At 41.5% G+C, this 25,233-nt stretch overlaps 1 protein-coding gene across 2 annotated transcripts in view; it reads right to left on the reverse strand.

The window, feature by feature from the left end:
* Positions 1-3,907: 3,907 nt before the first annotated feature.
* thoc2 (THO complex 2) overlaps positions 3,908-25,233 on the reverse strand; it is a 32,021-nt gene continuing 10,695 nt past the window's right edge. The window contains exons 15-39 of one of the 2 annotated variants that reach the window (XM_078172645.1): positions 22,965-23,066; positions 22,007-22,091; positions 21,150-21,243; positions 20,971-21,051; positions 20,755-20,851; positions 20,393-20,510; positions 20,086-20,265; positions 19,834-19,998; positions 17,559-17,834; positions 17,157-17,298; positions 16,521-16,678; positions 15,883-16,011; positions 15,641-15,772; positions 15,334-15,518; positions 14,468-14,643; positions 12,689-12,791; positions 12,084-12,469; positions 11,701-11,759; positions 10,146-10,181; positions 6,539-6,670; positions 6,219-6,285; positions 5,975-6,120; positions 5,697-5,773; positions 4,866-4,912; positions 3,908-4,772 (exon numbers count right to left, since the gene is read on the reverse strand). In XM_078172645.1, coding sequence (XP_078028771.1) covers positions 4,885-4,912; positions 5,697-5,773; positions 5,975-6,120; positions 6,219-6,285; positions 6,539-6,670; positions 10,146-10,181; positions 11,701-11,759; positions 12,084-12,469; positions 12,689-12,791; positions 14,468-14,643; positions 15,334-15,518; positions 15,641-15,772; positions 15,883-16,011; positions 16,521-16,678; positions 17,157-17,298; positions 17,559-17,834; positions 19,834-19,998; positions 20,086-20,265; positions 20,393-20,510; positions 20,755-20,851; positions 20,971-21,051; positions 21,150-21,243; positions 22,007-22,091; positions 22,965-23,066 — 3,154 coding nt within the window. In that variant the 3' untranslated portion in view covers positions 3,908-4,772; positions 4,866-4,884. Of the gene's footprint in view, positions 4,776-4,865; positions 4,913-5,696; positions 5,774-5,974; positions 6,121-6,218; positions 6,286-6,538; positions 6,671-10,145; positions 10,182-11,700; positions 11,760-12,083; positions 12,470-12,688; positions 12,792-14,467; positions 14,644-15,333; positions 15,519-15,640; positions 15,773-15,882; positions 16,012-16,520; positions 16,679-17,156; positions 17,299-17,558; positions 17,835-19,833; positions 19,999-20,085; positions 20,266-20,392; positions 20,511-20,754; positions 20,852-20,970; positions 21,052-21,149; positions 21,244-22,006; positions 22,092-22,964; positions 23,067-25,233 lie in introns of both variants that reach the window. The other variant, XM_033634451.2, reaches the window with a different exon arrangement.

The raw sequence follows: 25,233 nt of genomic DNA on the forward strand, positions 1-25,233 counted from the left end.
CATAGGGCTGTGGGAACACAGAGCTGTGGGAACATAGAGCTGTGGGAACACAGAGCTGTGGGAACATAGAGCTGTGGGAACACAGAGCTGTGGGAACATAGAGCTGTGGGAACATAGAGCTGTTGGAACATAGGGCTGTGGGAACACAGAGCTGTGGGAACATAGAGCTGTGGGAACACAGGGCTGTGGGAACATAGAGCTGTGGGAACATAGAGCTGTTGGAACATAGGGCTGTGGGAACACAGAGCTGTGGGAACATAGAGCTGTGGGAACATAGGTCTGTGGGAACACAGGGCTGTGGGAACATAGAGCTGTTGGAACATAGGGCTGTGGGAACACAGAGCTGTGGGAACATAGGTCTGTGGGAACACAGGGCTGTGGGAACACAGGGCTGTGGGAACATAGAGCTGTTGGAACATAGAGCTGTGGGAACATAGAGCTGTGGGAACATAGAGCTGTTGGAACATAGGGCTGTGGGAACACAGAGCTGTGGGAACATAGAGCTGTGGGAACACAGGGCTGTGGGAACATAGAGCTGTGGGAACACAGGGCTGTGGGAACATAGAGCTGTTGGAACATAGGGCTGTGGGAACATAGAGCTGTGGGAACATAGGTCTGTGGGAACACAGGGCTGTGGGAACATAGAGCTGTGGGAACATAGGGCTGTGGGAACATAGGGCTGTGGGAACTCCCCAGAAAATAAGCTCTTTGGCAAACAATTTTTTATGATACTTACATGTTATGTTTTATTATTATTTTACGCATTATTTTTGAAACCCAAATGCATTCACCAGAGGTAAAAAGCAAACGTCTCGCTATAAACAAATTACACTACAGTCGCATGATTTAACATCCCTACCACAGCAAGGCTGCAAAGCTGTGTTTGACATAATGATGTTCTGCAGTGTCATTTAGCCTCTTGTTAGCAACCACTTTCTATAGACACATAAAAGCTTCAAAATTCAGGAGTCTATTAAGCTTGTGTTAACAAAAGACCTTATTTCAGCTCAACTTATTTCCATGTTTAAGGACTCATTCTTGGTCCCTCTGTACCCTCCACTACAGCACCACTGATATGACACAAAGCATCAGTGAGTTCAGAGGGGCAGTGTAGCTTCTGCAGCTTGTGTGTTACAGTCTCCATCCTGTGGTGTTCAGAGGATGAGACACTGAACGACTACACTCTGTAAATAAACTGTCAAAGGAGGCTTTGGCTGCATCCCTGTTGCTATGGTTTCTCATATCGGATACAGGCTGATACTGTTATGTTACCAGCGCATTCATTAAGAACAGTGAACGGACAGGACTATTTAGTGGGTGTCCATTATCAGGTTTTAATGAACACCTGCAGCCAATCATGGACAATCACATTTGCTGCTGTCGTCCCCTTTAACCACAGGGCTCTCCTCGTCATGATGCACTGACAGTTTGGGAGTCCTGCGGAGAGTTTTCCTACATATGAATATATGAATACAGCTGCTCACAGATCTACAGCCATGAACACACGATGACTCCTTTAACATTGAATTAATTGTCTGGACATGTTGGAGATCTGAGGGTCAGCATGTTTTACTTTATCACAGTGATCTAATCAAGTTACCTGTCAAAGAAATACAGTGAAATGCTCAGTGGCATTCTGCCTACACAAAGGGCACTCATCGCTGAGCAACAACAGAAACATCCCACAATATACAGCACATACAAGAACCACCTGGACTTAATTAGCACAGTAGTGACATAACAAAATGAGTGTAGATTTGTAAACAGCCTCTATCACATCATGTTGACCATCACTGTCCCGGGTCTGTCTGTGTCGTAGTTAAAAATGATCCGGGTTTTACTACTGCTGCTCTCAGAAAGATGACTACACAGGTTTCCCTCAGTTCTGTGGTGTTTCTGATGAGACTGATGGAGAGAATTGGTTTGAATGAACAGTCATGAGGGAGTTATTGGCAGAAAGAGAAGTTAAATGATCCATTATTTTCAGTGGAGTTGTGTCTCTAACACGCCTGATTTGAAGCAGAATCATTAATCATGACGACAAATTTGATGTGCACATGTACATGGAGGTCTCTGTGGTTATTTTGAAACAGTTTGCACAAATTTAAAAGGCAAATCTGCCATGATTGATTAGAATATTGTCTTTGTCTTGTGTTTAACTTCTAGTACAATCCTTTTCTTTACCTGGCACCAATGGGTTTCCATGTTAGAAAGAAGGGGGAATTTTACAGAGTTCGTAAGTTTGGCTTTCATTTTACAGGTCCAATCATTCTCATGATGTGTTTTCTGGTGAGAAATATTGTTTGGCACAAATTTCAGAGAAATTTTTGCATATAGTTGTTAACTGTGTTGAATTTAAAAACAGGCATTTTGAGAAAAAGTACTTGGATCTAATGTACTGAGTAGAGTTGTACCGATACCAGTATCGGAATTTTGCATTGCTTTGCCTCACTTTTTTATCATCATCATCTTTTTATCATCATTAAAATCATGTTGCACTGTGTTATACTGCACTAAATGTATTGGTCACACTTGCATTTTGTGTTTTGTTCTAGATGTATTGTCCTTGTTTTGTATTACTGTCTGTTCTGATGTCGTTCTGCAGTGTTATACGGTTGTCCCTGACTACCTGTTTTTGTTTGATGGATTTTAATGACTTTGGTTTTTAACACCATGCCGGAGGACCACAGTTGTGAATTAGCCTTTGGCTAAAACTGACACATTTACAGAAATGTTCATTAATGTGCACTGTCCTCCTTCCAAATAAAATAATAAAACAATGCCTCCAATACTGCCTAAAATGCAGTATCGGGTATCAGCGAGTACAGCCTATGACCAATCCAATACCATGTAACGCCTCACGTCATTACGCATATGCACGCTACAGGCAAATGAAACGGAAACGGAGCGGAGTTTAAAAAGCATTCTACTGTAACCTTTAAAATGTCTTTTTTACCAAATTGCGTGGCTGCACTGTAACCTGTGTCTTGATCTGTGTCAACACTGGATAATAATAATAATAATAATAATAATAAAAAAGTTTTATGGCATTGATTCTACTATTATGTATTTATTTCTTAATATTTTACACAGAGTTTTAGGAGTTGAGACATACAGCAGTTCATATCCCATCCATTTTTATTTTACGCGCTGGTATCGGATCGGTACTCGGTATCGGCAGATACCTAAGGTTCAGGGATCGGAATCGGTATCGGGAAGGAAAAAGTGGTATCAGTACATCTCTAGCACTGAGAGAACAAAACACAAGAACAGAACATTTGCTGCCCCAACACATTGCACATTTGGATACTCAGCTTACCTGTTGAGCACTGACTCTGAGACTCCACAGATTATTCAGTCAATATATTAGAATCAGCTGGAAGTGCATCACTTTGTTCATTCACCTTACTGTGATCACCAAATTATGTTTTTTCTCCCCAGAAACTTTCTGTAAACTTAGTTCATTTCTAGACTTTTTTGGGGGGAAACTATGGGACCCATAAAATAAAGTGTTGTAGTTTTATCATTCTGTGTGTGACATCAGGGAAGTCAAGACAGCCAGAGTCATTTTGACCAGTTAACACAGAGCTGATTTAGAGTCAATGGCAGGAGGGTAATCTGATTGATCAAGCTGCAAATGTAACTGTATCCACAATAAAAACAAAGCTTCAATCAGATATCAAGACGGGCCCATTAAGACTCTTGAGCTAAATGTATTTCAGTGTTGTGGGTCAACAGGCTACACTGACAAACAGAAAAATAACAGATGAGTGTGAGCTGAAAACCTCTTACAATCATTCAACTGTACAAACAGTGAAAATTCAAACAATTTCTACACCGGCTTTGACTGGTCTGTGGACACTGAGCTGTTTGCAGAGACAGACAAAAAGAATGATAGGAGACGATATCAAAGTGACACACTAGGAAAACTATTATTTATTGGTTTTTGTTTTTTTAAAAAAAGCTTACACTCATTGAGTACAGCAGATAAAATCTCCAAAAGACGTTTTGAAACAGTTGTATTTGGAGTACAGAGCTTCAGAATTGTTTTCTCTGGTTTATCTTTACAATTCTACATTTGAATCAAGATCGAACTGGCATTTTTTTTTTTTTTATAAATTATGTAAAAACCTGGTTTACACAAAATCACTGTAAGGGACATCAAAAAAAAAAAAAAAAAGAAAGAGAAAAGAAATAACATGATGTGAATTTCATGTTACCCTCTTTATTATTGTACACAATATACAAACTGGTCCTTTGTATCATTTTCCTCACTTACGTCTACTGTCTTACTCGGATTAAAAGGTGGAGATAAATAAATAAAAAGTATCTAAGTATCTCAAAAAGGATATGAGGTAAGTGAGTACGGAAAGCATGTTAACTCCAATAAAACGAGCAAAAAGCAAAGCCTGACGATGTACAAAACAAATATTCAAGCATGAGATTATTGAATCCATGACCAGGTGTTACCAAGAGATCATTTCATACAGTAACCACTTCTCTAATTAGAATAATAACATTGTGATTAGAGCAGCACATTGTGCCCATACTGAAGAATACAAAAAGAAAAACAACAAAAAGAAAAACATATTTCAGCCGTTTTACTGTATACTGAAATGGAAAAATAATGAGGTGATCTGTAAGTTGAAGTAACTACAGCTAACAACACTTGGGAGGAGACTTTACAGCAAAACAACACAGGCAGAAATGAGAGTACGAGTTAACAACATAGTACAGATGGAGTTGCAGATAAAAACACAGCGTCTCCAGTTCTGCTGTGGATCAGAGAGGAGAGCAGACATTAAATGCTGACCACATACATGCTGTACTGAGAGCGGTTTGCAAAGGAGTTGAATGTGTCTTACCTTCACTGATTAGTGCACATTATCTGTGCTTGTCAGAGGATTTATGAGTATGATTGTTAAGGGAAATTGTAAATTAAGCAAAGACTGAATTACTGATTGTCAAAAAACATGTGTTTCTATCATAGAAGAGAGACAAGCTTCAAAACATTCAATACAACATAAACAGCAACCAAAACAACAGAAGTACTTTTCCATTTTAGGAAATGAGAGAAACAGCATTAATACTCATGTGGAGCGCCAGTGCATTGTAAATAACTGCCTGGTATAAAGTGAGTGAGCAACTGTATGTGCAACACAATGGCTCTTTGAAATGTCCAATTGAAATTATGAGATCCAAGTTTAAGAGCACATGATTGGTTTAGCTGGATCAGAGGGAGCTGCTGTAACTGCCAGACAGAAATTAGCCCGCGCTTAATGCTCAAATTACAAAAGTTGAATGGTTATAGGCCGAGGATTAGCGCGCTAATTATGTTTACAATCGAGTCCTGCTGGCTGGCTTCTCGATGCAATAAAGCATCTGCTGCGGTCTTGAACAGTTGTTGCATCTCAGCGCGTTCAGCGACACACAATAGGAACGAAAATGGATGTGACGCCCTCATTGTGGAGACAAATGGAAAACACATTTGGTGCAGCGGAGCGGCTGTGCTTCACACACACTGAAACACTGGTGCACAAATGTTTAGTTTAAAACAGGGTGCTTTGTGTGTCAGTGTCGACCAGGTAACCCCGACTGATCTGCTGCAGCAGTGAAAGACAAAGACTCCACACTTTAAAATATTCCCACTAAAAAAATCAATCATGACCTAGGTGTCATTCTGCATTTAAGGATATTGCTTTTTTTCTTCTTTTCCTCCGCTGCTGTCCCTCTTTTCCTTCTTTTCAGATTTCTCTTTATCGTGTCTGGACTCCTGAGGCACAACAACACAAGCATAAATATTTAGCATTCATTTACGTATTAATCTTTTATTCACACAATGAAAATACACATTTGAACTAAAAAACATTCTTCAACAAGGGACGACTCCAACTTCCTGAATTAAAGGTCATGTTCCCTGCGAACAGACCAGGACAGAGTGTGACAGTGTTGGAGGGTGACTAACTGAGCTGACCTTTTTGCCTCCAGAGGACGTCCGCTCAGGTTTCAGTGACTCCGCTTTCTCTTTACTGGAAGATTTGGATCTTTTGCTCTTCTCTTTCTCAGCAGAAAGCGGGGAGTCGCAGGAAGGACTTGTGCTCTTGCTGTTTTTAGAGGAATCTGTGAAGACAAATTGAATTTGCTTTTGTTCATTATTTTTTTTTACACTGTATTTGGTAAATGAACGGTTATTTCGGGTTTGTCAAACACAAACATACTGGTTCCGTTCTCATCCTTTCTACGTTTGGACTCTTGGCTCGTCTCACGGTCATTGACAGCATGATCCTAAAGGAGAAAGAAGACGTGCAGTATGTTAGTGGCAACTTAAAATCCCAACTGTAGAGATCTCATTTGCAAACTGACGTGTTAGTTGAACACGTCTGAAAATATTCCACCCCTTGTTGCTACTCTAATGAAAATGAACACTGGCTAACTTTAGAACAAGAAATATATGGAGTTAAAAAAAAAAATAGAGAAACACAGGATGACCTTTCCAAAAACCCATTTTTCAAAGTGCAGGGATCTTGTTAATACTGACTCTTTTCCTGTCTTTGCGATCCTTCTCTTCCTTCTTCTCTTTGGATCGGCCTTGTGTGTTGTCTGAGTCTTTCTTCTCCGTCTCTCTCTCTCTGCTCTTGGACCGGGCAACTGAATTGTAGTTGGCGTGGTGCTGCAAAGATGATTATATATGAACAGAACGAGACACAGAAAAATATATTTATGTCTTCAGGAGCTCATTCATATTGAGTGTTGAAATCACTAGAAATTAAGCTTGTGCCCTTTTTACTCCTGATATTAACATGCGTCCGGTCAAACATGGCCAGCTTTGTCTGTCCACACTTGGCATTGGAATGTGTCTTTGTGTGAGCACTTGTGAATGGATCTCACATCCCCGCTCTATAGGCGAGTCAACACGGAACAAATGTGCTGTTGTTTTTAACTGGTGGGAGGTTTGTTATGCTATATGCACTTTTTAGCAACAATATATTAGATTGCCTCGAGGGGACGGACTGTGGGAGACTGTAGATGTCTTTGTGGAGGGATGGGGTCCCTATCACCGCCCCCTCCAACAATGCAAAGGGTTACTTCAATAAAAAAGCAAGGAATTCTATCCAGAGGTGGCGTTTGACTTTCTCCTTGTTCCTCATTTTGACAGACAGGGTTGTAAAATTTAGGTCAAAATCTGATATTGTCCGTCATTTTAAATTTAGCTGTCACTGGCTGATAAAAGCTATGGGTATTAAATGACTGTCCGTCATCCTCCACCGCATTCACCCTTCTTGGGCTAATCAAAAGCAAACTGTTGATGCTTTGGCCACGGAGGTGATGCTAAACATGACTTCTCTAATATTTAAAATCTTATTTCATTGTACAGCTGCATGCAGTGCACTGACTCCTTTGGCCTGTCCTCGCGCAGCTGTTGCTCTGTTTCACATGAAATTGCTGCAGGAATGTGAGCTCCACACCAGGGACAGTTTGTGAGAGTCCATCCGCATACACAGGTGACGGAGCTACCTGTTGGCAGCACAAAGCTAACTTTATATAACGGTTATCAATGGCGTTAATGCCAGAGTCGAGCCGGGCAGACACTGAAGCCCACCAATGTGATGGCTAAAAACAAAGATGTAACCTCTTTGGCTACAGCAAGCTGGACAACGAGGTCATGTTTGTGAGATCAAATACAAAACTAGACAAAAGCTTATTAATATGCAGACACCACCAACAGGGCAGGAGTGTGAATTACTTAAAGTTAAGGCAGATCGCCTTCAGTGTTTAATCTGTCAAAATGACAGAAGAGCTTCAGATTTTTCTCTCAGTTTAAAAAATAACAAAAAACAACAACAAAACATCCCAGCAAGCAATAGTCGTGATTTAAACGTATTGGCTATATTTAGCTCCGATTTAGTCTAGCTACATGTAACCCAAATCTAGCCGATTTCATTTTGAAATTGATTAAATGTAATTTTGGCCATTGCAGATGGCGTGCGGTATGATATTCAATCACATATGGAGAGTCAACAGTAATTAAAATATGTTTATCTCCATTTTTTGGACATGGTCTCTACATAGCCATATTGATGACGTCTACACTTTGGCTATGGTTAGACGTCTACCAAATTTTCACTGACAGCCCAAATTCAGCCGCGATTTAGCCTAGATGTCAGGTCTTCATGTAGACGGCTATTAGACGTTTTTTTAAACCAAAAAACGCTTGCTGGGATCAGTCACTGATGTAAAATATTCAGTTAACTAGACTTATTAAATCTTCTACATTCTGCTGTAGATGACCTCTCCTGAAGAGTATGTGAGTAACATACAAACAAACGCAATGTAACTAAACAATGTGGCCATGTGCAGTCCAGACCACCTCTCAGTGTGGTCTTAACGATTTGATCTCAAGACCCAGTCAGGGCTGCATTCACACCCGTACTAAGAGCTGTCCACATGTGATGTGATCACCAAAGAAGCACGTTAATACCAGGTGTAAACAGGACCTTACTGTGTTACAAAAGAAAAACCAACGCTAGCAACAAAACAAGAGTGAAAATTACTGAAATCTTCGTCTCTCCATGTTGATCTAAACAGTCCCAGATACTGACTGACTATATTCCTATTCACATATCTATTACTGAGATTTATAATACTAAAATGTTTGATAGCTGATTTGATCATCAGTACTGATCAAGCTACCAAAGCTGTAACAAACAGACTCAAATAAAGCTGTGTCCAACACAACAGTCTCTGTAGTTCTCTGAACTAAGATGATATAACAAATATCACAACATCCTCTGACTGAGTCCCATTGGTCCTGCTGGTACTTTGGATTAATGTTAGCTTGCAGTGAATGCAGGACAGTAAAAACTACAACTCACTGCAACCTGAAAACAACTGGGACAGCTGTCCATTATCAATTTTACTATATGTCAGTGGGCAAAACTTTAGTTGAAGTCCCCCTCGTTTGTATTTATAAACATTATAGAAACATATAATAGGCACTCCTGTGGGCACCCTGAGGTGGAGGCTGATGTATAAACACAAAATGAATGACAGTTAGAGCTGCAACAATGAATTGATTAGTTGTGAACTATTAAATAGTTCCCAAATTAATCTGATAAGCGATTAATAGGTTATTAGGTCATTTAAAAAGGACTCCAGCTTTTAAAATGTTAATATTTTTGGTTTCTTTACTGCTCTTGAACAACAAACTGAATATATTTGGGTTGTGGATGAAAACAAAACATTTGAGAACTTCATCCTGGGCTCTGACACTGACTGACATTTTTTTGGAGCATTTTCTGGCATTTTATAAACCAAACAACTGATCGATTTATCAAGAAAATAACTGACAAATTAATCCAAAATGAAAATCGTTGCAGCCCCGTTAACAAGTTTATATAACAACAAAAAAAAGCTGCAATAACATAAGATTTGTTTTCATATATCATGTTATCAGGAGGACTTAAAGTAAAGAGTTACCATACAGCACATACATTCTTCTTTTGTCTTATCACACAGAAATGCAAAGACAATACTCTGACACTGATCAACATGAAGTGTGGGGGACAGATGTAAACAGACGATGCAAACAAATCAAAAAGTTAGAATTACTGCCTTTGAGCTTTTTGTACTTAATTCAGGTCAGTCAAGATTTATTTCAATTTTCTATTAAAAAAAAAAACAAAACAAACTCATGTGGTACATGTGGTTCAGTGTTGTGATAAACTCATGATACACACATATACAGTTCGGGTCTAAACTGACTGTAAAAGATGCCATAAGATGAACATTAAAGCTTAGCTAAGCAACATTCTTTATATATGTATTTAAAAAACATCAATGTAAGGACTGTGTCATTTTAAGGGGGGGTTGTAGTGACAAAGCTACGGAGATGATTACCCGACTGCAGTAGCCTCTGAAATTCACAGCTTTGGTTTTTACATCCAGCAAAGTGGTAATGGTGACACATGTATCAATCCACCACTACTGTCTTACGACTAGTTACAAAGTGTGAGAACACAAACAACGGAGAGATGATGAAAGTCAGACATGTATAATAAGTTATTGTCAGCAGCTGTGCACATTTGGCACCTGTACAAAGAACAGACAATCTGAGAGAAGGTACGAGTAGCAGAGTCAGTTCAAACCTTGGATGTGGACTCCTTGGGTTCGTTGCTATTGTCCTGTAGGGATGAATGGAGATGACAGATGAGCTGGGAGGGGGTGGGGGGGTGGGGGATTGGAAGGAGGTTGTCAGACAGCAGTAGAGTTGGAAGAAGGGGTGGGGGTGGGGGTGGGGAGTCGGGGCTGGCCGGACCGACAGCATACTTCTCCCTTGACCTCTGACCTTTAAGGACTAAGGCTTTGACAAGGTTATTACATAAAGGAGAGTTCATAAGCTCAACATCTGGAATGTCAATACTTAAAATAGAAAACCCTGAGCATATATGAAATAACTGCTAGTCATATTACTACAAACATGTCTGCAATATCAGGCAGCATAATATAAAAGTCTTACAGCGCAGCTGCTATTCAACATCTAAAGTGCAAGTGCTGTAAATAATGTGTATGCGTGTGCCTGTGTGTGTGTGTGTGTGTGTGTGTGTGTAAGACAAATCACTCGGTTCTTATGTGCTTGACTGCATCCCTACATAAGTAACTGTTGCTGTCACTTACAGTTCAGGAACGGATAAGACACAGGGAGCCTAGTTCTCTGGTGGAAGGGTAAAATAAAGAACTATCACAAGCTTGCAGTGGTTTGGGCAATGCTCCAGACAATTCAGGCTTCGCCCACTCTTTCCCTCACTCTCTCTCTCTTTGTAGGGGCAGGCTTACTTTCCTCTGCATTTTTGGCTGATTCAAAACTGCGACATTCATTTTCTCCGTTGATCTCAGTTGCTGGTGGCTTGCCAGGAGGTAGTACGACTGTTGATGCTGATGGCTGGTAGTTGTGGGGATAGCGTTGTAGGGGCCGGCAGGGCTGACTGGACACGCATCGTGTGATGTGAAGGCTGCATGCAGGCCGTTTTAACAAACGGAGATAGGAGGGGGACCGGTGACTCAGCCGCCGCAGCAGGGAGGCTCTCCCACAGCAGGGTGGTTTGCTGGACGCCATCCGACTCAGCACAGGATCCGGGCACGTTGAGGGGAAAGTAAAATACTTTACATCACTTTAACCAGGGTATCTTCTCAGCTCGCAAAAACGGGGGAAAAAATCTTGGACACCATTTCAAGTAGTAAAACACTGCTCTTGGTGTTAAAAAAATATTTGCCATTGGAGAAGGCGAAAGCTCTTGATTTGGCAAGCCATGTTACTTCAGGTGGCTGCGATTCTCAAAAAGCAAGAAAAAAATCCACAAGGAATATAGAAATGCTTAAAAAACTTCTTTCTTCCCAAGGCACACTGACTGCTTTCATTAATATGAAAATAGATAAATATTTCAATATGAAAATACTCAATATACATAATATTCTCTTGGCTAAGTCTTTGGGGGGGTTTTCTCCCAATTCTGCAAAATATTATGCTGATGTCCATGGAATGCTTTCCAACTCCCATGGATTTGGTTGGGGTTTCCAGATGCCATGCCTGCATGAACGACAACTCTCCTTGGTGATCTTCGGGGCTGCTGGAATGTGCAACGGCAGGGAACGCTCCGGCAGATAGAGAAGAAACTGGCACAGCCTTCCTCAAGCCATACTAACCTTAACAGACGAGGAGTGGGACGGAGAAGAGTGACTGTCGAGCTTTCGTCTTTTGTGATCTGTGAAGACGAGAAGAGTGAGATCTGTGTTTAACACAACTGCTCATTCAACCAACATGAAAAGCTTCAATTTATCCACTTGTGATTAACAGACATGTAGCACAGGGGGGGAACATTCCTACTCTTATTTCATCTAATTTGATTAAATTAAATATGTTGAAATAACAGAGCATCAGGCTTCTCTTTAGATTTTTAAAAACATCCATGTGATTTGATATTCTAAAACAAGAAAAGACACTTTTATAGACAGTGTGTGTGGACCAGCAGTGCATTCAAATCAATCAAATTTAATGAGCATTCGAGACATCTAGACAGGCTCCTTACCCCTCTCAGATTCAGCTGACTCTGATCTGGGAACTGGTGACTTGAGGGACCCGGCCACAGCGCTCCTGTCTCCTTTCTCCTTGCTTTTGGACTCCTTAATGGCATCGCGCTCCCTGGATGGCTCCATGGGCTCCCCGTTGCCGGCTTTGGCCTTGTCGTCTTTGCTGCTCTTCTCCTCGGCCTTCACTTTCTCCCTGTCTGCCTTGGGGGTCTTCTCCTTACCCTCACGTGCCGCCCGCTCCTCCTTCCCCGCTCTCTCGTCTCTCTGCTTCTCCCGACGGTTCTCTGCCTTTGTCTCGGGAGTACTGCCTGGTGTCTTTTCCTTTTTCTCTTTTTTCTCCTTCCCGCTCTTCTCTTTGTCGTCCCGCTCTTTGACGGCTTTGGTGCTGCAAAGGGATGCATTATTCATTATTAAAATTCTTTATTCAAAAACATTTCAGACGAGATTCTGCTGATCCTAACACAGTATTATATATAGACTTGTAGGCAAAACCAACTAGAGGTGTAGCTGGACATGATATCACTGCTCACCATCAGTTTTGATCCTTTGTTTATTTCTAATCTTTGAGATAAACTTGTGTCAGAGCAGCTCTTGGAACACTCACCTGTTGAGAGCACCATTCCCGTTGCTGGTGGTCACTTTGGCCGCTGCACTGTTGGCTTTGTTCACTGGCTTTGTGGTCCCCTGAGATTTATCCTTGCCCCGATCTGCATAAAAACAAACAAAGAACTGTATGAGCACAGGATTTAAAAATATTATTCACACGCATATTAGTTTAATGGCATTAAACCTATTATTTCAGGAGGAAAACAATGTTGCAAATGCACAACAAATTAACCTTACAAGTCCAGTGTGTAGGATTTAGTGGCCTCTAGTGATGAGGGTGCCAGTCTCGCCACCAGCCAATCAGAGATCTCCGCCTTCTGATAGTCTGGGGACACTCCTTTCTAAAGTGTGTTTAACACACCGGCGAAAACGGCCGGCAACAAAGCAACGCCTCTTGCATTTTTGAAAAGGACACACCTTCTCGGAAATGTGCGCTCCCCCTTTTCTTGTCCGCAAGGAAACAAACACACAGAGAGCTTGAAAATGGATGCTGAGAGATTTAACTCTGTTTTATCAAACGTGTGCTCATCCGTGAAGAAAATATTTTTTCCAGCAGTGTCTGAGTTCCAACATGATTGAGCTAACTGGAGTAGTTTCATGTTGTATCCGACAATGGGAGGCTTTTAACAGATGACGTCCTGATGTTAGCTTTGCTGCTAGTGTTAGCTGTCCCTGTCAGCTGCAGCCACTGATGCTTTCTAGACATCGTGATTTCCTAAAACTGAATAAATACCACACATAGCAACACAAAACTGCTTTGCTAGCTCAGTCACGTTGTAACTAAGATATCCGCTGGAAAAGATATTTTTTTCACGGACCGTTCAATGAGTTATTACCTATTACAGACACCACTAACGGCTAAGAAATAGCTAAAAGCTAAAAGCTCTGCTGGTTTTCTACCCGGAAGTATTTGTAAACAACAAGGCGATTCCCTCTATAGTCCGGCCGGACGGATGAGTCATGGCCTTGTAAAAGATTATGTTTGTTTCTTTTAGTTGGCGAGAACGTGTCGCCGCAAACGCAACAAACATCCACTAACTTTGAAGGCGTTTTCTGCGAGCACAGCTGAGCCATTTTGTACCGCTACACGTGTTTCTAGTGGGACTATGTTTACAAGCACGAGTTCAGCGAGCCACCGAAGGACCGCCCTGTAGATTTACTATTGGTTCTGCAATGTAGGGAGTTTTTTAAACTCTGAAATTGTATCCGCCCATCTAAACACAAAATCAGGGAGAAAGTCATCAGTCTTTAGTTAAGCAAAGACTGACTTGTGAGTCTATGAGGGTGCAGACTGCAACAAAAACGTTCCTGTGTGCCAAGTGTGTAGGAGAACATAAGCCAACGAAAAACGTGAATGGTTCTATCTAGAATCAGGTTTGATTTGTCCATTCTGGACTACTGTACAACAACATGACGGACTCCATGAAAGAGGACCCGCTCTGTATGTAGATATAAATGGCTCATTTAAAGATAATGAAAACACTACAATTCTTATTTTAACGTGAATATAAACTAATGAAAATGAATATTATATTCCATTACTGCTAATAAATCCCATTAGTTCTACACTGGACCTTTAAGCATTTTAATATTTATCAGACTTTATGAAACAACAATCTGAAACAGAATGACTCAGCAGTGGAGTGGCACTGCAGATGAAAACATGATCTCAGCTAAATGCAGCACAGCACCATGCTCAATCTGGTTCCTTACTTGGGAACTAAATAAAATGGTCACGTACAGCATTCAAAACCTGGTGTCGTTTCTAATCACTCACCACCATCCTCTGACGTCCCCTCCTCTGTCTTGCTCGTGCTGGTGGCGGGCTTGCCTGTGCTGCCGGGGCCGTTCTGTTGATTGGCGGGGGTGGCGCTGCGTGCTGGCTGCTCCTTGTGGTGAAACTCATTCTCAGGGACCATGTGCACCTTCTGGCTTTTCAACCGACCTGAATAACTGTAAGACGCATAAAGGGTTTGCACAGGCACAAACAAAACACTGCAAAGAATATAACTTTCAAACAGAGACAGGAAAACTCAGGTAACTGAGCTCAGCACAGCATTTTTCTGCTATTAACCCTCCATACAAGGCTATAAATAAACGCACCCGTGACACTCATAGGTACTGATCAGTATCTACCTAAGTACATACTTCCACCAAAAAAAGAATCTGTCCCTGAATGTTTTCGGAAATCAGATGTAAGACAGGAGCAACTGGACTAGAAATATACTGTAGCTTTAAAGACTCAATCCTACATTAGGAATCTGAGGGTCTGCCAATATTCAGTCGCTGGAATAGATTATCTTTTCAACAGGCACTCCATAAACACTCAAGGCTGAATTACAGACACTGTAGAAAAACAAACTGCCTCCCATATAACGTCCTGGCCATGTTGGAAATTGTCTAATTGTCTAACGATGCCTTTACATAACAAAGCTCAAACATCTGCATTACAGTCCCCATCTGCCTCTCCTCTGCGTCTGAACAACTATGATAACACATCTATATATCCAACCAATTTGATAACGCACAACTATTTTTTTAGGACCCCGTCTTTCCACGTTTCCAATCTATTACCACTCTTCACAAAATACATGTTAACTGTATGCTCCGCAGAGAGCTGAACAGCACACAATGCTGTGTTACCCCATTGCTAAGGCATAGAGGTCAGGCCTCTTGTCCTTCTCTTCGAGGCAGATCTTGTGGACACGGCACTCCAGTGCTTGGCCCAGGTTCAGGACCTTGGGGTAGCAGGGCAGGATCTTGGTGAGCACGATGAGAATATTGCGGATGTGGGTGTAATCTCCCGTCTCCAGGCAGTGAACTGAAGCCTGGATGGAGCACAGACAGAGGACACCATCGCAGATAACTACGCACTTCGAACGGAGCTCCAGCTGCCATTACCTGAACAGAATTTTCAATAAGAATATGATGATAAGAAAGGGCAGCTCACTTTAGTCAGCATGTAGTGCCACTTGTGCACCACATGCCTGAAGTTCTCATAATCAAGCTGATCTGCTTTGTTCCCGCCATCGAAGCCTGTGGCTCTGAAGATGGTCAAGAAGCCGGGGTAATTGACGCACTCCTATGACCACACGGTAAGAACAGACAGTTCAGTTCCCAGATCATCTGACATCAGAAAATGGCACAAGTAAATCAAAGTGACGGGTGTGGAGGACAGGCATAAATGGACACCTTCTCATAGACTGCACGGTCGCTGTGCCAGCGGGTCACCGTCTCCAGCATGCAGCAGAGGAAGCGTCCGTAGCGGTGTGACTCATTCTCCGTACAGCTGGCCACAGTATAAATGATGGCAGAGAACACCTGCAGAGTGACACGATGTTGTGCATTGGCTTACATAACAAAGTATAAGGTTTAAAAAAATGAACTGCATGTTGAAAGAGCTGCAAAGTCTGCATACATTTACATACATCAGCACTTTGATGCTCAGTATTTCACAGCTGCACTTATTTGTGTTATGTCTCTGTGAGTTTTACAGAAATCGTCTCATAGACCAGAAGTTATTAAACGTCCCTTTCAGGCTTTAATTTAATGGTGCACTTGAGTGGTGGTTGAACCACTCAGTGGAGTTTCCACACTTACATTTATCCTTTAGTGTTATTTTAATGGATATTTCTACGTCATCTTTTCCGCTGACTGCACCAAATGAGAGCCTTAATTATCCCTTTCCATTAATCACATAATTAATGTTTATTCCTTTCTTATAAATCACTTTCTAGATTTAAGAAGACTGCTGTAAAAATCTAGTTTAATTATTAATCAGCACTGCAAGTGAATGAAAGTCGGAGCGTGTATGTATAGAGGTGTCTTACCCTGTCATAGCACAGCAGGGTGCAGAAGTTGGGTGTCTTCTGCTGGTGGACGAGCTCGACAAAGCGGGCGCAGTACACAGCGTCGATAGAGGAGAAGATGCAGCGAGGAAACAGACAGAGCTGCAGGAACTTCGTTATGGTCTCGTTCTTTGTGGATTCTGTCAGTGAGCATTTCAAGTTGTGTTAGTAACAGAGACAGATAAGTAATTAACATTTAGACATTAATTTACCTCAAATATTAATGCTGTGATCACGGCAATGACTTAATCAGCTGTGTCTTTATGTTCACATTTATGCATATCAGTCGTATTGTGTCGGGACCGTCTAAATGGAGTTCAAACTGTATTTTTATTTGATTGTAAAATGCAGGAACATTGCGTACCAAACATATATTTTTGTTTTCTTTCATATATGAACCATCTGTTATATACTTTACGGTCTTTAAGGAGGAACCAAACTTGAGCTTTGTAATTATGTGGCTGATGCATGTGTATGGTTTGGTCTATAAATGCAATTTTCACAGATCAATCATACTCAAATGGATGCACAGACAAGTCACACACATTGCTGAAGACTGTACAAACATAGAGTAAGATGCATCAAAATTGTCACTGGCATGACACTTAGTATACTTACTGGCCAACAACCAGTTGTCTTTCTCCAGTTTGAGGCGGTGCAGAACCCTTTGGACGTGCTCCAGCTGCTTCTTTTCCTCCTCCTGCAGTTTTTCCTGCAGGGCAGTGCAGCGTTCCTTCTCCTTCTTCTTCTTATTCATGGGCTACATTTGAGAATATTCACACTATAAATACACATAACACTGACAGAGACCTAAAATAATTATACTTTTTCACATGTCTTATACAAGTGCTGAGTCTTGTCCTTTGCTTGAGCTGCTTTGTGTGATTTTAAAGTACAAAGATTGTACTGCTGCAGTTATTGTAAGCCACACTACACAAAGTTTAGTTCAGTGTAAAATGTAAAAACGGTTGTTAGTGATGTGATGTGATGTTTAGCAACAGCTGTGGATCAGCTACTCACTATCTCCGGGTTCTCCTCGATGGCCTTGATCTGGACCTTAAGCTTGTTGACCTCACGGTCGTAAGCAGAGTGTGGAACAGCCAGGTCGTACATGGTGAGAGACCAGAAAGTGGCGTAGAACTGAGGGCGGAGGTCGTCCCAGACCCTGGCTGGATGTAGGGACACCACAGCTTCGTGCACCGGTGTCATCACCTGTTCACAGGCTGCCACATACTTGTGCACCTTCTGCTGCTGCCGGTTGCCTTTTTCTGCTTTCTTCAGCTCATCATACTTAGACTGTGTGCAAAGAGCATAAATCAGGAGTTACATTTTCTCCAAATCAAAATAAGTTTTTTTTTTCATTTGGAATACTTTATTAAAAAAATAAATGTATACAAATGGCACAATAAGTCAGGTCAACGGCTACAGTTAAGTACGGATTGAGAAACATCATTTTCAATACATTTGATTTCACACATACATAAACCCTGCTGTAAAGGTATCAATCACCTGATTTTTAACCTGTCCACTTCCAAAAAATTAAGTCTAATTTTTTTCCGTAAAGGGATCTAAACTAAAGGGATAAGTCTTGTAGAGATAGCTCACCCTAAAGATACACAAATACAACACATTTTTTCCTCTTACTTGTAGTGCTATTTATCAGTCTTTACTTATTTGGTGTGAGTTGCAGATATCTGCCGTAGAGATGTCTGCCTTCTTGGCTTGTGGTGCTCAAAGTACCAAAACAAAAACAAAAAACATTTGGAAAACTCAGCAGCAATGTCTCTTTTCAGAAATCCTGCCCTGGTTACTCAAGATAATCCACATATCTTGTTGAGAGCAGTTTCATGTAGGAACTATTTTCTTTCTACTGAGCTACACCCACCAACCGTATCACTGCACAGAAGGACGCATGTATTTACTCATGGATGAGAGGCTCATGCTCATGACAATGCAAGGTGTTAATATTGATGGCATCCTCCACAGCTAAGCTGTAACGTCAGCCATCTCTGTGGTGCTAGGGGACCTAGCTGACCACCACGCTTCCTTCTGCGTGGTGATGCGGTTGGTGAGTGTAGTTCAGTAGGAAGAAAATAGTTCCTACATGACACTGCTCACAGCAAGCTCTGTGGATTATCTTGAGTAACCAGGTCATGATTTCTGGGAAGAGACATTGTTGTGAAGTGTTTCAAAATCATTTTTGGTGCTTTGAGCACCACAAGCTGAGTGCCATCTAGTGTCATCACTACATTTGAGAGGAGGCAGACATCTCTTGCTGATATCTCCAGCACTCGGCAACTCACACCAAAACAATCTTGACTGATAAAAAACGTTACAGGCAAGAGGAAAAATATGTCTTTTTGATTTGGGATTGAACTGTCCCTTTAAGGCAGCTGAAAGACTGTTGAGTAAAAACTGCTGCACCTTGCTCCATTTTAGTTAAAAGCAAAGTAAAAAAACATGAGAAAGAAAAAGAGGGAAAAGGCAAATTTGTCTAATCGTAGCTATTACACAATTCTACAATCAAAATCCAACTGAATTGTGTGGCAAAAATGTACCTGATCATTACCCCCTTTTACACAGAGATCATGCTACAGGGCTGCGACAAAGTCCCTTATTTATGCCTCCTTTGCATTTTTACACAGAACTAAACAACAGCTCATGCCACTCCAGTAGTGATTTTAGACAGCAAGCCTGCAGAAGCTAAACAGGCCTGATGTTTAACACAAAACAGTCGGCCTCTGGTGTTACATATGACATAGGCATCAGCAGCTCTTTATAAACAATAAGAATGGCCTAACATGACAATAACAATCATCCACTGTCTCTGTTATGGGGTGGTTGATCTCGTCCTCTGCTCTGAAGTTATGGAGCTCGCAGACCACATTGTTTACCCAATTTGCAGAAATTTTTAGCCGCCATTCTTCCTCTATGAGTTAGCTGCTAACTGCCACCACCTACTTCTGAAATCTTCTGCAATGAGCTGCACTTAAAACACTTAATCGAAATGTCACACCTGTGCTGCCTGTGATACCATCCTGCCAGCTGTCCGTTTTACAAAACCCTTGTTTCAGTGCTGTTACCACCTTTGATGCAAACTTGAACGCAAGACAACTCTGTCCCTCCATTTAGCGATTGTACCTTTTATACAGAACCGCAATAATAGTGTGAAATTCCCACCTCTAAGAGGCAGTGTAAAAGAGACTACAGGCCTGATTACTAAGGCTAGAACTTCCCTCAATAAGAGAAATTCAACATGATGCACACTGGGGCTCTGACACAGTGGTCCACTCACCAAAATTTGATGGGCGTACATTGGCCGAGACAGGAAGAAGGCAGCATCATGTGGAGTGTGGAACTGGTTACAAAGGATGTCAATGGAGGGAACCCGCTTGATGTAGTCCTCAGTGCTAAGGTTGGAGGCCAGAAAGCCACCAAACTGCACCAACGTGTCATGACACTGCAGGAATACAAATAGTTATATCAGACAAGAGAGAAAATGAAAAAAGAGCTTATTTAGATTAATATATTGAGAGAGGATGCATACCTGGTCATAGAGGTGGCCAACAAGTTTGAGGTGTTTCTCTCCACCCTCTAAGAAAACCACACCATTCCTCTGCTGGGCCATGAGTAAACACAGAGGCAAGGCCAATTCGTGGTCCAACAGTGCATCCTTCAGCCGCTGCGACGACTTCTTAGTGTTCCTGATCTGGCCGAAGTAGCCGCCCTGTTGACAGAGTCACATCCATGATGACAATGACCTGATCTCAGGTGCAGCAGTGGTCGGGGTACGCATAGAAATCTTGCTCAAGAGACTGCGTCAGAGAGTGATAACGATACTTGAGCCTACATACCTCAGCTTTGAGTTGCTCCCCTCCGGTCATGGCTTCTAGCTGCTCTGAAGTCATCTCATCTGTGATCTCAATGCCAGCCATTTTCTGCACCACCTCTTTCAGGATCAACAGGTCAAAACTGCAGAGGAAGGAGGGATGAATGAAGCAAAGCACATTTTCGGACACATTCAAAGATGCAACAGAAGTGAAGTGTTTAAAATATAATGCAGAATGGACAAGTTCAACATCTCCTTAAAATGATATTAAAATAAATGAGCCATTGCTTGTTACTGTAGCTTGTAATGTGATTTGCAGTGATATTAAGGTACAGCTGGTGCTTGGACTCAACATACCCAGCACATTTGTCGTGTGGAGCTACTTACCTCTTCCCTGCTTTTAGCTGATTGGTGACATACTGAAGAAGGCCAGCCAGCTCAATTGGGTATTTTCTGAACACGGCTCCACACAGACTTGCCAGGCCTTGGTTGACAAGTTGAACAGGTGTATGTTAGATACTTATTAAAAGATCAAACAGTTTCTCTCCTTTTGCATGCAAATTAATGTTGCTACCGCGGTACAGTAATTGTGAAGCCACATACTCTGAAGCCACGAGGAGATGGTGGTGTCGTCATGCTTCATCTTCTCCTTCTCGGGGTTGGCCAGAGCCTCGATGATGCAATCTGAAGACAGAGTTAAGTAGAACAACATAGACAACAAAAAGACGCCCTTTACACTTACACCCCAACAACACGCAAACACACATATGTTAAAGGGATACAGGCCAAGACATCATAGTTGAGGGATGTGAGGTATTTCAAGGAATCCACCACTGGAACGATGAGGTTGTCGTACCACTGGATCTGAGACAGCATCTGATGTATAACAGGACAGGAGAGGAGAGAGGAAATAACATCACCAGCTGTGGAGGATATACATTACACATGAGCTGATGCTACCACAGTATCCCTACAGTATATATGTGCTTCAATATCCACAGATCAGGGGACTGACTCAATTACAAAAGGTGAGCTGTGTTTGAAATTACTGATGAGGTAGGTTGCGGTGATATATATAAAGATGCTGACAACTCCACATGCTACATCCTCCCCTTACTGCATGTGCAACAATCAACAATGTTCATTATTTTATCTTCTATATCGAAACTACATTGTTCAGAGCTACTACAAACACGAAGAGAAGTGACATGGACACATTAAAAAAGTATTTCACTGCTGGAAAGATGATCCATTAAACAGGGCTGTCTATGCAGTAGATTCCTATAGTAGGAAACAAACATGGTGGCCAACTGGTAATAAATGACCCTTAATTACAGTTAAACAATAAGCTAAAACACGTTTTTGAAAACAGTTTAGGTGAGAAATAGGAACAGGATCTTGTTTCATATTTGATCAGCACATCATGAATGCATGATGCAAGCAGAGCACTAGGAGTAAGCAGTCCCCAGATCAGACACAGCCGTAAGGGCATGGGAGAGCCAGAGGAATGTCATTGTAAACGAGGTGAGCAAGGTGCTATCTGCTGTAAAACGCTGTTTATTTTTTGTCTTTGCAGTTTGCTGACATCATTCCAAAACGACTTAAGTAGAATAAAATAATCGCCGCAAAATACACTTACATAATCAAAGAGGATGGTGGGATTGCTATGGCTCAGCTTGCCAATCTGCCTTCCAGATTGTTTCACATTCTCTTTGGTCAAACGCCTGGGGAGGAAAAGAAGCACAAGGCGGGGAAACAGCAGATTAGAAACAAAAGACGATGCAAAGAGCGCTGCGAGCAAAGACTGTCATATCTGTAAGCTTCACAGCAATTGCAAAATGCTCTCATGGTTGTCAGCTTCAGATAAAAATAGTGTCAGTGATTTCTTCAACACCAGAACAGTGTTAGAATAATAACTTGACCAGCATAAAAACTCAGGATTTAAAGTTCCATGTTTAATTCTTGTGCTGTCTGTGTTAAACTGTCCTTTAACAGTCCAACAGTCATTTTCACAAATTTGTTCCTGAAATTACTGCGAGCAGAGCAAACCAGCAGAGAAAGTGGGTGTTTTTGTGTAGAAGAGGCAGCAGGGTGAGAAAAAAAGATGGCCTTGATGTCCTGATGGTAGTGAATTTCTGCTGAGAGTGAGCTGTGTTAAAAGCTGAATTTATTGTCCAAAATGCCACCGTATCTGAAGCTCTCCGTCCTCTGAAGTGACTTAGCACAGACGACGGTGAGGTTATGTGTGATGCAGGGAGAGCAAAAGACTGAAAGACCACAAAAAACATCCCAAAAGTTTACTTGGCAACTGACAAACTGCATAGAGACTCGACTTGAATGAACGGGGAGAGCTTCCCATTCGTTCAAGGTTTACTTTATCAGCAACAGTCTGCTGAACAGAACAGGACTGAATTAGCTAGGAAAGTGAATAGCTGCACATTTTACATGAGCACATAGATAATAGGAAGCACGCAGCCTACAAAGACACATGTACTAACCTGGTGTCTTTATTGGAGACATGGCTAAAGTCAACCAGAGCTTCAGAGAGACAGATGATTGTACATTAATGGTACACTGGGTTCTGCAAAATGACTTACTTCATAATGTATTTGGCCCTTTCCACAGTCTGAGCTTTGACTTTGACCAACAGTGGATGGCTGGAGTATGTCTCATTCTTCCACTGTCCATATAACCGGTACCTGAGGGAGCACAATTAAATTATTAAGCATTTGGAAATGGCACAACAGAACAACAACTTAGCAGCTTAAAATGCACAAACGTTTTTAATTTTTTTTTTTTTTTTTTTTAAACAAAACAATACACAACCAGAGATTAGACTTGCACAGATTAATCGGCAATGCCTGGAATCGGGCCAGTTTTCACGTGATCGGCCATGACCTGCGCCCGGCCGGTCAGTCTAAAATATGCCGAATTAAAACGCCAGTCAAATTTCCGCCGCACTGCATGATTGACAGCGTGTAACATCAGCAGCGCACACACACGCACATGTCCAACTCATGGCTTGGGCGATGTGAGAGGTGAAACATGAGCAGCTTTTCACCTTAATTGTTCGCACACACATCAAAAGAGAGAAGAAGAAAGTTGTTAATTGTCCGTGTTCAACTGAACTGCGGAGCTCTCACTGCTGCACTGTGCCGCTTGAAACTGAAGATGCGCGTGTCTGCACGCTTACTGGCGGGTGCGTCCTGAAGACCTGTGTGAATTTTCCACAGGAGATACTTTTTTGTCTATTCAAGAAATTACCCACAAATGCTGTACACCAAGAATTATTATTTAATTTATCTATGTTTTTATTTATGTATGCCTTTTTTACTTACTTATTTCAATACTGTACCTGAAGTTATATTTGAGCAAAAAGGAAAATGTTTCTTAACCTGTGTCACTGTTGTTGTTTTTTTTTTTGTTTGAGATGATTATTGAAAAGCTGGTTGTATCTTGGTTAAAATGTTCTAATAAAGGAAAGGTAGAAAATATTGCAATATCTTGTGTGCTGTAAAGTGGTTTGAAAAAAAAAAAAAAAGAAATCGGAATCGGCCATCCAAACACTCTGCAAATTGGAAATCGGTATAGGCCCAAAAAAAATTGTAATCGGTGCAAGTCTACCAGAGATGTAATAATCCATATACATACGCAGTAACAATTTTAAGATAAACCATATAATTCAATTCAAAGCAGTCCATGAACAGAGAAGTAGCAACTTCCTGTGTATCATTATGTTGTTATGCATGTGACAATTTTCCAGATACCAAAATGAATGCCTGGGTCCAGACCTTTTAATCCGCTCACTTCATCGAGTACGAGTTAACAGATTTCTTCTGGCACTGTGGTTTCATGTCACACCGGTTTTATGTCACAACGAGTGCCACAGGAGAACTCGATTAGCCAATCAGCACCATGGGCGGGAAAAACACCACTGTCAATTGGTGTGCCGGAACCAATGAGTTATAATAACAACAATGGCAAGCGCCATAGACTGACAGACGCTGCTATTGACGCTGTTCTCCATCAACACGTCTTCTCAATACCCCCCGACATCATAGTTTGTTGGCATGGCTACACATCGGTTTGGACTAAAAATGACGTTAGATTCAGACAAATGCGCTGGTCTCTAGTGACTGGTTAGACACACTGAAGCCCCACTCCTACTGGAATCATTTAGAGTGGATGTAATGTCAGACTGAAGATGAAACTGGAGTCTAACAAGTCAAGAATTCTGTCTGATATCAGGCAAAAAAAAAAGGGTTTCTATATAATTTCTATATAATCAGCCATTTAAATAAAAAACAACTGCACCTCAATGACTGAGTTACTCTTGAAAATCAGATCAAGGTATTTGATGCATCAACAAATTCAGCATAAAGAGCAACTGGGGCTGTACCCGCATTGTGTCAGTTGAATCAGTAATACATAAAAAAAGATAACTGCTTGACTTCAAGCAACTTCAGCTGACTGAGGGGTCTCCAGCTGATGATACGAGCCTCCGACTTTCAGGGGGCAGCCCTAAGAGCAACCCACTGTACAAGACACCGACACAGCAGGGCATAAATCACCTGCACTACATGTCCAGTTTCATTGCGTTACAAATCCTTCCTTTGACAGTGTTGATACAGTTTGGTGTACAAGACAGTGAAATACTCTACAAAGTGCTTTTATGTTCCGTAACCAAGAAGCTGCAGTATTAGTTGTGACAAACTGACACGGATAACAAAAGTAAAACAAAACCTTTGAGAATGCCGAGTGTCAGTGCTCATCAGCAGTGTGCCAAAAATATTTAAATAAAGACTCTAAAAATAAAACTCTGGCGTTATTCCAGAGCAGAAAAGATGTTTTGATAAGTAACAGGGG

Source organism: Epinephelus lanceolatus, chromosome 11 (assembly GCF_041903045.1).
Source record: "Epinephelus lanceolatus isolate andai-2023 chromosome 11, ASM4190304v1, whole genome shotgun sequence".
Classification (NCBI taxonomy): Eukaryota; Metazoa; Chordata; class Actinopteri; order Perciformes; family Serranidae; genus Epinephelus; species Epinephelus lanceolatus.